This window comes from Acomys minous, assembly GCF_964271855.1.
Source record: "Acomys minous genome assembly, chromosome: 4".
Taxonomy (NCBI): domain Eukaryota; kingdom Metazoa; phylum Chordata; class Mammalia; order Rodentia; family Muridae; genus Acomys; species Acomys minous.
Window position 1 is genome coordinate 104,107,930 of NC_140486.1, and position 14,909 is coordinate 104,122,838.

Genomic DNA, 14,909 nt, shown 5'->3' on the forward strand with positions numbered 1-14,909 from the left:
TTAATTTGCCATACTTCAAAGCTACCTATGCTCACAGATGCATTTGGTCTTCATTATGTCAGCAAGCATGCCATCATAGCCCGTTACTACTTCTAAATGAGGTCAGTATAGATACAACTTGCCCCTCACATTTGATTCATAGATACAAACCTTTATAAAGTTTTTGCTTCAGCATGGTGGAAAATAATTTGATATCAGCACACTGTTCATTTGTTTACACGTGTGCATCTATAAATATTTCTACTGTGTCACCACAGAAGATCTTCATTCATCTAATGATGCCAATGGAGGATCCTTCAGGTTTGGGGCACGTGCTTCATTCCAATTGTTTGTATGGAACTACAAAAACAAGCCTTATAAGGAACTTCTAAACAGATATTTTATTCATTCAACAAAGCAATTCAAGTGTCTTTTGGCTATATTTGCATATCCTGCTATAAATATGCCTCATAGTAGTTCTTGAGGGGAGAACTTAGACATAGTTGCAACTTTACTTGGTTTAAAATACTACGTAAGATTGAGGAAATAACCAAATGTGATTTTGTGCGATGCCTGCAAGGGACGCTGCAGTAGGTGACTGCAGTTGCACAGTGCTGCAATCGGAAATATTAAGTAGTTATCTCTGTTCTGATTTAAGCAGAATATGTCAGATTCTTATATGTGTCTATAGGAAGACTTCGACTAAGTCATTAACTGAAATTTTATTGTGCTAGAATGTATGAATCTTTGTGCCAAAATTTCTATAGCTACATATGTGAGATAACAGGTCTTTTTTCTGAGGAATATGGCTGCCATTGACATTTGGAGCACGGATTTGGGTCACTTTTAGTCCCCATTGTCCTCTCTCAGTCAGTCCTATCTCCTGAGGAAACTCCTCTTCTTGCCAGCAAGCTTTCTTCACTTTGTTTGTGTATGTGACTTGCTGAGTTTAGAAATGGTTGCTTCATGAACATGGTCAGGACTTATTTGACAGAACTTAGGCAATTTATCAGTGGTTACATCAGTGAAGTAGATGGCATTCCCTTCTCCAGAAACCAGTAGCTTCCCATAGTCCCTTGGCAAAAGGCAGGGACTTGAGAACCCCTCCCTACACTTAATGAAGTGTCTACAGCTTTAATTTTGTGTAGGATACCACTGTGGCAGTGAGTTGGTGAGTACAATGGTGTGTTACATCCAGACGACAGTTTCAGAGGACCCATCCCCACCCTCTGGATATACAGTATCTGAGCTCTCTTTCCTTGAGATGTTCCCTGGCCCTTCAAGGCAGCAGAATAGGTGTTCTCATTTAGGAACCAGCATTCAGTACTAACTTGTTCTCAGGGTGAGTCTTTCCATTAACCCCTACTCAGTGCAAAAAGAAGGGTCTCCCAGGAAGATTGGGAGTGGTGCTAATCCTGCAGAGCAAACTCTGCTGGAGTTTAAAGTCTCAGTGTGGTGCCTGACTTCACAAGGTGGTCCGGGTGGACAAGGCTCATTTTTTTTTTATTATTTCTAAAAAAAGTACCTTGATTTTTGTATCAAATCCTGTTCCTTTTCTAAGCCAAGAAGAAAAATTTACTTTTAATTTTCAAGGTTCATTTTCATGTTGTAAATAACATATAGGGGCATTTCAATGTTTAATATAATTAGATATTGTGTCTTAATTATACTAAATACAAGGAAAATGTAGAATAAATTATCTAGGAGTTAGATTATAAATGAAATCGATGAAATCACTAAATTCATTTTTGGGCTTTATCATCTATAAGATGATAAGAGGAAGAAAGGATTAGAAGTTCTGTACAAATTCACACCTCACAACAGTGGTTTTATCCTTCCATCTTGACTTTGTGTTTGCCTCACATGTCTTTTTCTAGCTCATGAGATGTCTGTAATTTCCAGATGCACTTTACAATTCAGTCAACATTCAGAAAAGAAAAGAAATGTGCATGTTAGGATTCCTAATCCATGATTGCTATGACTATGTAGAGCCCCATGTAGGAACCCTTATATGCTTGTGCAGTGATGCTATCATCAGATAAATTACACCCCCTTTCAATCATAATAGAAATCAGGAAATTCCCATGTAGAAAAATCCATCATGAATTGTGAATTTCAAATGAAATTTAGTTTTCAGTATAGATCACCCACTGTTGGAATCACAGTCTATACCGAGCTAATAAATGAATATCACAGTCACCGACCAATCAGAAGAGGTGTTAGAGCAATCCAGGCTCATGGCCACAACATTCTTTGCATTGGTGACCACTGTCCACAGATTAATGGATCTGTGGTTAATGTGTCTTTAAGTGAAATTTTAAGGAAATTCACATTAGTATCAGCATGTTACTTCTTGTGTTTACTGATAGAAAATTAAGGTGCTTTTATCAGAGAACATAATAAGACAGATGAGGAGGAGGAGGAGGAGGAGGAGGAGAGAGAGAGAGAAGGGGGAGAGAGAGAGAGAGAGAGAGAGAGAGAGAGAGAGAGAGAGAGAGAGAGAGAGAGAGAGAGAGAAATGGCTATTATTACAGAGAAAGGTTGAAGCCTGTCCCTATGGAACTCCAATTTTTCTTAATATAAATTCCAATTTACAATAATTAAATGAAGCAGTTTTCACAGAACTGAAAGAGCATGTAAATGTATTAATACAAATAAGTAATTAAAGCTCTCAAAACTCTTCCAAGTGGAAGAAATAAAGCCAACCAAAAGGTCTGTGATGAATGAGAGATCTATGCATGCCAAACACTTCCCCTCCCAGCTCTACTCTATATCCTAAAATCTACTACCTTGTAGGTGTCCACTCTGCCTGTGTCCCAAATGGCTGTACACATTCCTGCAGGTGTACACTCTGCCTTTGTATACAGAGTGATGCACATGTCACTAAAGATGTCCACTTTGCCTATGTCCACAAAGGGAGGCACACATCCCTACAGATGTCCTCTCTGCCTGTGCACACAAAGGGATACAGATGTCCCTGCAGGTGTCTACTCTGCCTGTGCACACAAAGGGATACACATGTCCCTGCAGGTGTCCACTCCGCCTATGTACACAAAGGGCTATAATCTGATTTCCTTAGGTTCTCCTCATTTCTTGGCCCAGTATCAGAATCATCTGTATTCACTTAAGAACAAAAATGGATTTTTATGTTCAACAGGACTTGTGGAACCAAAATTAAATAATAGAACCATAAGATAACAGACCAGGGTCCTGTGTTCATCCATTCCTTGTATTTTGTTCTCTAGTCTGATGGCCCTGTGTCCCAGGAAATCCATGCTGTAGAATTAGTTCCCTCTTCCTAATGTTGAAGCATAAAAGAAGTTGGCTTATTCCCTTCCTTTCTCATGTAAGTTTTTAATATTTATTTCTAATTAAGCCAGGGCTGATGTGAAAGAGGGCTGAGGGTGCAGCTCAGTGGCAGAGTGCATGCTTAGCAAGTGCGGTGCTTTAGGGTTTGTTCCAACTTCCACCATCACCTACGCAGCCATCGCTATTTATAACTTTTAGTAAGTTCCTATTGCGTGTCATGTCCTGTGTGAGGCACACAAAAACTAGGTTTCATCTGAGCATGAAAGACAGAAAGAATGAGCACAGAGCTGAAATTGGGACAAAAATAGCTTTATATTCTTTCTCATGACTCACATGGCCTTTGACCATTAAGTGTAATGGATAGTGAAAATGTGAGACCCTATGCAAAGCCCCAGGACTTCAGATTGGCCATGCAACCTGTGTACAAGTTTGCTGAGGTGTCTAGATGTTTCAGCAGATAAGAAGTGATTCTTGCTGTGGGGTTGCAGATCCAGCATCTCAGTAGGAAAGAGCAAGTGTCTGGGTTGCCCAGAAGACATGTAAGGAATTTGGCTGATGCCATCTGAGATCATCTTTTGATAGTTTTTTACTAGTTGGTAATTAATGCTAATAAGGATGTGGTTCTCAGTCAGCTTCATGTAAACCATCTTCATGAGACTATTAGTGAGGGAATTCCAGCATTTAGAGCAAATGAGTCACATCTCCAGACTTATATCACCTATCAATAGAGAACCGCATTCTGCTCTGGAAAGATCAAAGAATATACAACTTACATATCAGGGTATAAACTGCCTGGCTTAGAGCACAAACCCGACATTTGAACAGCATTGCACAATGAGATGGATAAAGTTTTGGTTTCTCAGTTTCTTTATCAGTAAAGGGCCACAAGAACAACAGTATAAATTTATAGTCAGATTTAAATAGGACGTGAGCCTCCCCTATGACTGAAAAGACAGTAGTGGGAGACTGGCTCCAGAGGTATGACCTGCCTCACAAGGAACGCAGTTCTCTCCCGAGTGTCCTTTCTTAGTGCATTTATTTATTTATTTATTTTCTGATAAGAGGCCAATAATGATGAGTTTTAAATTCTCAAGTTTTACACTGTTATAAAGAGGCCATGTTGCCCACTGAGGAGTGCTTTTTCAATTCCTTCTCTCCCTTTTGGTCTTTGAGTTGCAGAATTTTCCAGTCTGGCTGGGGGATCACAAGCTGTTCCTACATGAGCCTGTGTGGCTCCTGGAAATTTTTCCTCTATGCCTTTAGACTTTCTACCCTTAAGCTCTGGTGCACAAATCCTTACTCAGCTAGCAAGTGGAGGGAGTGGAAGAGCCAGGGGTGTCTCTGTGCTGCCCTCACCCTGCTGTGCTCTGTCCTGCGACTGGAGCTTCCCTGACCTCCAAGGCAAGTTCTCCCTCGCTGCTCTCCTCCCTCAGTCTCCCAGAGGCTGCTATGTTTGGCCTGTAAGTCTGTCCATCCTTGGGGTAAAATGTGGTAGTTGAATCTGGGCATTACTCTGGGGTCAGTCTTGTGGCTTGCCTGATTCACACTTTCTCAGGAACCATTATTGTGTGTTTGGAAACTGCTATTGTTTCAATAATTTCTTGCCTACATGACCCCACCCTCCCACTGTTTGGAACTATTTCTGGCCAGTTCCTAGTATCCAGTCATAGCTGGAGTCGGAGATCATACAGGTTTCTGACACTGCATATGTGAGGGAATGGAGGTTCAGAAATTTTTAGCAGTTCTACCGAAATCATTCAGCCATTACATATTAGAGGAAAAGTAACAAACAGAAACCAATTCCAAACCAGTGGTTATTTCTTCATCTGTGCTTCACCAGGGACTTAAACAGAAACTGACAGGGTTTCTCCGTGTAGCCTTGGCTCTACTGGAGCTTGCTCTCTAGACCAGGCTGGCCTCAAACTCAGAGATCTGCCTCTCTGCCTCCCCAAGAGCTGGGGTTAAAGGTGGGTGCCATTACTGCTGGTCAGAAAACAAAATTTTTAATACAGAATGATACACTGTAGTCTTCATTAACCTAAACCAATCAATTTGAGCCAAAGAATTTTGGGGATATTTTGCTTTGAAAAAAAAAATAGGGTAAGGGCAATCTGTTACTTTTCATCTCCTTCAAAACAAAAAGGTTTTGTTTTTTTGTCTCCCATCTTAGTGTTTTTGGCATGGTTCTACTCATGGGGAACATTTGGGATTTTCTCCAAGGTCTGGGATACTTTGCCCATTTGAATCATCTGATACCTACAGGCTTTCCAAAGGAGAGCCCCCATCTGGCTCAAAGTTCAGCCTCTGCGTTTTCTAGAGATGTGACTTCTTTACAAATGTGCTCAAATTACCTTTTACAAAGCAGAAAAAAAAATACTGCTGAAGTAGGTAAGCACAGTGAAATGAGAGATGTAGAAAGGGATATATATAAATCCTTGCAGTTCACTTTTATTACTTTCACCATGCAATTGCATTTAACATTTTCTGAAACAGTGATAAAGTTTGAATAAAAAAACACATATGACATTTTAAATATGCCAAGTGAGAGATATTATTTAGATAGTGAATATTCACAAAATCTTGTTGTTTTACATTCCCGGGAGGCTCTTTGCTTAATGAGAAAGGAATATTTATCCTCTCACAAATATGGTGTTATAAGTTTATACTAATATATGGATATATCTATAAACATAGATAATCTGTATTTGTCACAGGCAATGTACTTGTAAATAAAACCTTATGCAAATAATGCCATGCCACATATAGTTCTTTTTTTCAAATGTGCAAGTGGCTGATTCAGCAGTGGAAAAGCAAAGTCGCACACAGTGATTTACACATGCCCAAATGTTTAAAAATATATGTACATTTCATAAAACATAAATCATTCCTTATTAACCATTTCAGCATATTCTCAATATTATGTAAAAACAATAGTTTAGCCTTTCATCTTCTATCCATTGACTGGCCCACTTTAGATGCCTTACCTACACACAAACAGATGATTTCTGAGGTCTCCTCCAGCTTTAGGATGATGGTAAAAGACAGGACTCAGGTCTCCTTTTTGCAAGATACCATTATCCCTTTGTATCACCATTAAACACTAAGACAACAATCTATTATTTCTGTGAGGAAAGTGTGTTTACGGTGATTAAATAATTTGTCTAAGGGCTAAAGCATGTCATGGTGAAGATGTTATTAAACCCGAGTCTGAACTGTAGTATGTATTCTGCACCTACATCTTCTTTATCAAACCTACATGTTAGAAATGATGCCCCAATAAGGGTATTGATCGTAAAGCTGATAGTCATTTCCCAGAACAAACGTTTGTAAATCTAAAATGAAAATATTTGCCTATAACTTATAATTATGTGTTTTCTATTCATGAAATTTGAAATGAGTAGTGCAGACAATGCTTTCAGTCCCATTATGATCTTCAGTCTGTTTCTTACATTGTGTTAGATTTTCAGTCACTGTTGTTCAGCATCGCACTCTCTATGAGTTGGTCCAGGCACTGCTTGCTTGTGGATGAGAATGGAAGGCACTTGCGATCAAAGGTCTCAAGGTCCTGTTTCTCAGCTTCTCACTCAGGGGCAACTTAGAGAACTTAGGGTGAGGCCCTTGGCCTGGGTGCTAGGCTAGGTTTCCAGCCTCACCGGAGGAGGTTAAAGATGAGTTTTCTATGGAGTATTACAGTTTAGCTTTTCTAGAATGAGATTGCTGGTATCAGAAGGCAGTGGAGACTCAGGAGCTTCACAAGGCCATGATGATACCAAAAGTGTTATAGCCCTTTCTTAAGATGCTGTGCTAAGCACAGCAGACAAATCAGATGAAACCTGCCTGCAGGCAAGTCTGGTGAGATACAGGCACAGGCGGGTGCTTCACCAGTGGTCAGCATAAGCATAGAGGTAGCAGTGGCAGTGGACCAGGCTCCAGTGGATGCCAAGGCAGTCCCACCATCTCCGCCTGATCACTGGGCAACTAGTGGCAGGTCTCCCCAAGAATAAATGGAGTCTCAGACAGTGATAGTGGAGGAATGGTGAGCACCTGAGAGAAATGGCACAGCAGCCAGTCTTTATTTATACACTTTGTGTAGCACGAAGGGGTTTGTGGGTGAATGTGTCTGATTCTCTGGGACTAGGAGTGCGAGGATACTTCCTCTACAAGAAGTGGCTCAGTACCTCATTTATGCGTAGTAGCACAGGATGTCATCACAGGAAGGAAAACACAGTATTTAATTATCCTATGGGAAGAGGGAAGAACTTCTAGGTATGATTAAAGGTCATTTGCTGGAGAGTAGGTTCTCCTTAGCACAGGGTGGTGTTTGCTAAACTGTTTTTCTTATCAGGTAAGGGTCAGGTCTTGGATCTTCCCTGAGGGCTACATGACACTCCTTATAAGATCTGGGGTTACAGATCGGGTGGAGTGAGAACTCCACTTAGTAAAGGGAGTCTACAATCTTAGACTGGGTGCAAATGGCTATCCGGAGATGTCAGATTTCAGCCTTATCCAGCAGAGTTCCACAAGTCACTAGAAAGCCAGTATCTACATAAATGACTCAGAGTTTACAGAGACGGTAGCACAGAATCTTTTCTCTAGATGCCCTTCAATGAAACTGACCCAGATATGTGATCATCACTTAGAATATATAACAGCAATATATTTCTTGTTTGAACACACTTAGCCAAGATGTTATCCAAACATCCCCATGCTCTACATAATACCAAGATGGTGCATGTCTATTGACAATGACTTTCTCTTAGGTCTGGAGCACAGTTGAGGCAGTTGGACAAAGCTTTGTCTCTAACAGGACTCATTACTGAAGTTCTGTTGAATAACACCTTGGTTAACACTGTAACAAATTTTGGCCATGGAATTTGGCTTCATAAAATTCAGTGTGTGTGCTCTTGGTAAATGTATTTTATTTTTAGCAAGGTCAATATTCTCTTGCTTTTTTGGAATCATTATACCATAGAAGCATTAGCTTGCTCTGTGAATAAATAGAAATTTCATCATGTTCAGATGAGTACACATTTTGACTTTATTAAGTCAGACTTGATTTTATCATTATACTTCAGATATTTTCATAATGCAATTCTGCTACATTTCTTTACTGAATATTTTATTCCAGATAAATAGGAAGCAGCAAAGATCACTTATCCTTTTTACAATTTGGGTTGGCTCTAGCTCATCATCCTTCTTACTCTCTTCCAAAGAACAAAGTCCCCAGTACTATACTTGGTGATAGTTTTTTAATCTTCCTACCCATGTTTTGATTCAACCACAGACTCCTCCTAGTTTACCCAATTTTAGGTGTATTTTAACCTTTTAAAAAGGGTCATTCCACATCCCCCGAATGGGAAGACCTGGTGGCACTCAGAGGAAGGATAGCAGGCTACCAAGAAGAGACTTGGTACCCTATGAGCATATACAGGGGGAGGAGGTCCCCCTCAGCCACAGTCATAGGGGAGGGGAGTAAGGGGGAAATGGGAGGGAGGGAGGAATGGGAGGATACAAGGGAGGGGATAACCATTGAGATGTAATATGAATAAATTAATAAAATAAAATTTAAAAATAAAAATAAAAATAAAAAAGGGTCATCGAGAATGTCTGTAGAGAAGCTCAGATTTCTCATTATACAATGAAAAAAGCCTTGTGACAGTAATTTCTCAAGCACATTGAAATAAAATTAATTAACATGTTCCTTGAAGAAATGGTCAAAGGGATGGAAGGTTGGACTGACATTATGCTTCCTTGGCCCGATAACAGGATCTCAGGTTTGTAGTATCTGTCTTTTATGTTTCTTCTCATTCTAACATTGATTCTCTAGACTTTTCTTAGCATTGGTCTATGACAAGGACTTTGGCAGTCAAGGAGAAAAAACTTATTTGCTGTAGCTAGACTCTAATATATTGACTTGAGCAGCAGAGGATAGTTGCCAATATTTATTTAAAATCATGTTTGCCTGGCTGTATAAAGAATTTTCCAATTGGAAAGCAAAAGTCAATAAAAAGTCAACAAGAACACATGTAATAATGACAATAAAAATAGTTATTTTTATTTGTGCAATAGTTTTTTTTAAAAGCCTTTAATTTCTATTATTAGAATGTACAGCCTTAGGTCTTATTATTCAATGTTCATCATTCAAAGACACAAGTAGTTAAAGGCCTGCCCAAGATAATCAAAATGGGTTTTGGCATGTGATGTGTCTATTACACCTTGGTAGAAACTTTTGTGGAGATCTGATGCCAGTGCAGATATACACATCTGAACATTACCCTGAAATATTAATATCTTACCTATAACAGTATTCCACTGATGTATACTTATTCTGCAGAGTGCCTGCTCTTTTAATTCTTTTAGACCATAAATATCATAATGTCAAATACTACTAAAAATCTTTCTTTTCTTTTTGAAATTTTCACTTATATCCAGGACACGCATACTTGTAGTTTCTAAACAGCACTCACTCATACCACCACATGCAGTAACTAAAAAACTATGGGCTTTCAATGTCAGTTACATAGTCACGTACACTGAAAATGTAACATACTCCATTTATATCTTCAGATGCTTAATATTAATTAAATAAAAACCAGTTCCAAAAAACACAATCTGCAATCTTATGACTGCAGAATTATTTTTGGTATATTTATGTTTCTGTACTAGAGAATTAATATGGACTATTTTTTTTAAAATATAAAGTATTATCTTTTCTTCTTATATACTTATTTCTTCCTTAACAACTGAAGTTTTGTCATATTGAGATTTTAATCTATCACAATTAACTCAAAGTCTTTGAGGAATTCTCAAAAGTTCAAAAATATTAAACATGCATCACACTATAAAAGGAAGATCTGTTGTTCATTCCTAATTTAATAGAGGCTATAATTAAAGACGGAAATGCAGCAGAACTTTAGTCTTCAAGTAGACAATTGGAATCACTTTGCTTACCAGCAGATTCTACTCTTTTCATCGTCAGTAGAGATAAAGTATTTTTATCTGCTTGATAATTCTTACATTATTTCAGAAAATGCTACAATCAATTTTATAGAGCATAAAATACTTAACTATAGCAATAGATGGATATGTACATACATTCTAGAGCATTACAGCAATTTATTAATTTTTATAATTAAACTATCCCAATAAAATGTTTCATGCTCATTTTGTCTTTCTCCACTCAGTTACTTGTGTTACAGGAATCCCAGTTAGCTTACCCTGGGCAGAAGTCTCTGGGCTATGGGCTTTAAAAGTACTTATGATGCTGTCAGCAAGCCTATGGTGTGTCTACATTAATATCTCTTCTTTTCTTTGTTAATTATTTCCTTATGTGATCAATATAAGTATTTCATAATAAGACTCATGATTTTGATTAAACTAAAAATACTATAATTGGTACATTCAAAACAAAATTACATTCAAAGTACTACCAAAATTTTTAAGAGGAAAACAGGCATCTGGGATAAAAAATATTAACACTAGTTTGGTGACAAGAGTGACACAAAAGAGATCCTACCTGTTGAGTCAAAGTTCACCTCATTGCCGGGGCTTGGACCCACATCAATAGACACAATAGGAATGAGCTTCCGGAAGTCCCACAACTTTGTAACTCCACGGGCATCACAGGATGCTATTATGTGACCCTTTAAAACATATCATATAAGAAATATAAATTAATAAAAAAATAAAATAAATAAACATTGAATGAGATGAGATTCAAAAAAAAGAAAAAAGAAAAAAAAAAAAGAAAGAAATATACATAAGCCGAGCATGGTGGCACTCTGGGTGGCAGAGGCAGAAGGTTCTCTGTGAGTTTGAGGCCAGCCTGGTCTACAAAGAGAGTCCAGTACAGCCAAGGCTACACAGAGAAACCCTGTCTTATAAAACCAGAGTGGGGGGCAGAGAAATTGACAGTAAAAATGTAAACATGAGATTTTTGAACCAGTTTTACCAATGTCACAAAAATATATTTCTCTAACCTAAAAAGAAATCATTATATTTTCATTTTGGGTAAAAATTACATCAAAGTATAGTCTTAAGATATGAAATCTTACATTAAAATTATGAAGATAAAGTTTTAGAAATTACTTATAGTTATGTGAAAAGATGGCAAAAATATAAACATATTGTTTTATTATGCAAATTATATGTGTATAAGGTATTGACACATAAAACTACAAATATGAAAAATTACTTCATTTGGGAATTTTATATAACATGCTTCTAACTAATTGGTACCGATAATTGATGGCACAAATGAAGTAAAAATAAGAATTAGGAAGATAAATAGATGCAACGGTCAGGAGATTGACTGGGTTCAAGTGAAACTGGCTGCCGATAAATGATAATGATTGTGGTTTGTTAGACAAACTTCTCAGTAGAGATGTTTGGGCTCATTTTTCAACAGATGGTATCTGTTTGGTAATGTTTATGCTATTTCAGGAAAAATGAAAACAAACAATATTATAGAGCATAAAACAATTACAATTACTAACTGCTTACTGGGACAAGAAGAAAAGGTGTATTAGGATGCAGCAGAGGAAAAACAGAAGAGTAGATGAATCAAGTGTAATAGAGAGAAGAAGCCAGAGGTTTCTCAGCGTAGGGATCAGCCTGGGCACACCCACCAGGAGGGCCGTGGCAGTCTAAGTCTAGACCTGGACGTACCAGAAAAATGTCAGCTTTAGAGGACCATGCCATGTCAGTAACTTGGGGTGGGGTGATGGGCAAGAGGGCTTCTGCTCTCTGTCTACACTCAACCTCATCATTTCTGCATTCAGCTTCTTTGCTTATTCACAGATGCAATGAATTAATCACACTGGAACCATATCACTGCTCACACTCCCATACTCTTTCAAGTTGGTTTTACAATTTCCTGTTGAAATCAGGTTTGATTTTTAACCGTCAAGTCAAAAACTTTCTACCTCAATTTTTAAGTGTTAAAGGCATTTAACTTTATTACTAAACAATTTTGTTATTTTAACCAAGGTCATATTTTCTGTTTTCTTGGTTACTGCCAGGAGCAAATCCTTCCTGTAAGAACTGAACACCCTCTACAAATAAGAGTTCAAGGGAATCTTTTGATGTCCCTAAACACACCAGTAGTGTGCCATTAGTTTTCAATTTATGAAACTGCTGTCATGGGCAAAGTAATATGAAAGCTATGTCCCCAATCTAGCAAATGAGATCCTTAATCTTTCTTATGACTTAAAAAGAGCAGAGAGAATTTGGAATGTCCTCAAGTATGTAAACACATTTTGAAGAATTGTGAGGAATTAGTGAGTTTCATTCCAGACAAATGGAAGATGAGTTCACAAGTCTTAGCCGGGAATATTAATGTTACAAATTAGAAAAAATTCATTCCAAATATAAAGACTTTCAATCATCTTCAGACTCACAAATGGGATCTTTGTTCAACCTAGAGAACATGGTAGATACGTTTTAATCAGAATTTAATTTGGGTGCACCTTTCACTAAAGGCATGTTTATTGACTTAGACTTTGTCTGATGACTTGAAATTAAAATGAGTTTAAAAATGTGCCATATCACAGTGAGTATTAAACCTTGAGGTAATACATAAAAAAATTAAAAAATAGTATCTTCATTTATATCGGGTGAAAATAAATATTAAATGCTTTTAATGTTTAATTCCCAAAGATGATGTAGCTGTCAAATGATCAATGTTCAGTAGTTTAAAAATATTAAAATGATTCAACAATTTATACCATGCTTTCAATAAATCAGGTGATGTGCTACATGATTCAATAAAATGAGTGCGCAGTAATATTTACAAACCTTTGAGCAGTGATCAGAACGTCACCGTGGTTTGCTTTGCCTTAGGAATTTAGAAGTAATGACTAAGGATGTACTGCGGTGAATGTAATATAACTTAATAAGACAGATATGTTTAGATTTGATAGCTGCATGGTACTAGTTAGGTTAGTTATACCAAGCAAGTAGGGTACATGGAGAGCCTATCATGTTGTTTGTAGTATATTGAAACTCTGGAAAAAAAAACACTAAATAAATTAGAAGTGACTAATACCACCAAGGACTTGATTGTGATATTTTAGTTTAGTCCAAGTACAGCCTTAACAGTCTTAAGACTGATATAAATTTTGGCTCTCATGATATTGAGTCAGAAACAATATAGATGATAGAAGAGTTATTAAGAAATTGGAATATCCTAAAGACTCTGGAATCTGCCTTTTCCCATCTCAGTCAAACTAGAAGGGCATCAGCCTGCACCCCTCCTTAAAAGAGGACATCAGTCTAGAATAGCACTGCATAACTGGAGTGTGAGTTTTGAGAAGTCTCAAGGAGGTAGAGAAACATGGTACAGGATTAGAAGGTGACCTTGGTAGTGATGGTCATTAGGTACTGAGCCTAAACTAAACAGGATTTCAAAGAAAATGTTTTCTGAAGGTGGGAGAGTTTGTGTAAGAGTCTTAAAAAGACTGTGAACCCATGAGCTTTGGCAATGTCTCTAAAATGTAATTCTAGGTTAGGTCCTATTCACCACCAAGACTAAGATGTAGCATCCAGAAATGGTCAAGGGCAGAATTCATAAAGAAATTCAGCTCTGCTCAGGGATTGGCTTAATTTCTGTTACATGCTAGTAATTAACTAACTGGACAAATGAGAACGAAGTGAGTAATCAGTGTTGGCTATTTGTATTTTAAAGGATTTTTCTATTTTTTAAATTTTTCTATTATTTAGTTAATTTATTCAGATTACATCTCAATTGTTTTCCCCTCACTTGTGTCCACCCATTCATCCTTCTCTCCCGCTTTCACCCTATTCCCCTTCCCTAGGTTTATGACCGAGGTGGACCTCCTCTCCCACTATATGATCATAGGCTATCTATCAAGTCTCATCTTGGTATCCTGCGTAGTCACATATGGGGCACAAGAGTTCATGACAGAGTCAGTCCCCACTCTCCACATAATTATGCAGAATGTCTGGTCCATTGGCTAGATCTGAGTAGGGGTTCAATGTTTACTGCATGTATTGTCCTTGGTTGGTGCAGTAGTTTGAGCAGACACCCCCTGGACACATATCCACTGGTCATGATGTTCTTTTTGTGGGCTTTTTAAAGGATATTTTTAAATTACAGAACTGTTAAGGAGACAATGGTTATATAAATGAATAGACCAGCAGAATAGACCAGCAGGTAGAAAGCACTCTGAAGTGGATGCTTATGGTTTCTTTGAAGACTCAATTGTGTCATATGATGTTTTTCTGGCAGTTGTCTTGTTAAAGGGCACATGATGTTTGGAAGGAGTTATACAGAACCCCGCGGACAGAGGGAGGATGCGTTCTGCATTACTACACTGCAAAGCCTGCAACTCTTGTTTGGTCTTGGCTAGTCTTCACTTCGCAGGCAGAAACATTCTAGAGAACTTCTCGTGGTACTCCAGCTGAGTCTAGCCACTTCTGCTGACTCGTGCTGATTCTGGATTCAGAGTGGAATTAGTCCAAGAAACTATGTCTAAACAGGTCCACAACCGCTTTTTTCTGTTAACTTTCTTTCTCCCCTTCCTCTGGTCGGTGGGTTAGAAGTAAGGTTGAAGTGTTTAAGAACCCTAAGTAAAGTAAGTTTTGAAAAATCTAAGCCAACA

General features: G+C 37.9%; 2 protein-coding genes across 4 annotated transcripts in view; one reads left to right on the forward strand and one right to left on the reverse strand.

Moving 5' to 3' along the window:
- The window catches only part of SPAG16 (sperm associated antigen 16), an 819,872-nt gene that overhangs the window by 206,045 nt on the left and 598,918 nt on the right, over nucleotides 1-14,909 (reverse strand). For all 3 annotated transcript variants that reach the window (XM_084779848.1, XM_084779847.1, XM_084779850.1), the window contains one exon: nucleotides 10,805-10,931. In XM_084779848.1, coding sequence (XP_084635974.1) covers nucleotides 10,805-10,931 — 127 coding nt within the window. The remainder of the gene's footprint in view (nucleotides 1-10,804; nucleotides 10,932-14,909) is intronic.
- Nucleotides 1-14,909, forward strand: part of LOC311596429 (uncharacterized protein) — a 40,958-nt gene that overhangs the window by 7,409 nt on the left and 18,640 nt on the right. Inside the window, exon 2 of the mRNA XM_084779875.1 lies at nucleotides 3,225-3,325. Within this exon, the coding sequence (XP_084636001.1) occupies nucleotides 3,281-3,325 (45 nt within the window). The 5' untranslated portion in view covers nucleotides 3,225-3,280. The remainder of the gene's footprint in view (nucleotides 1-3,224; nucleotides 3,326-14,909) is intronic.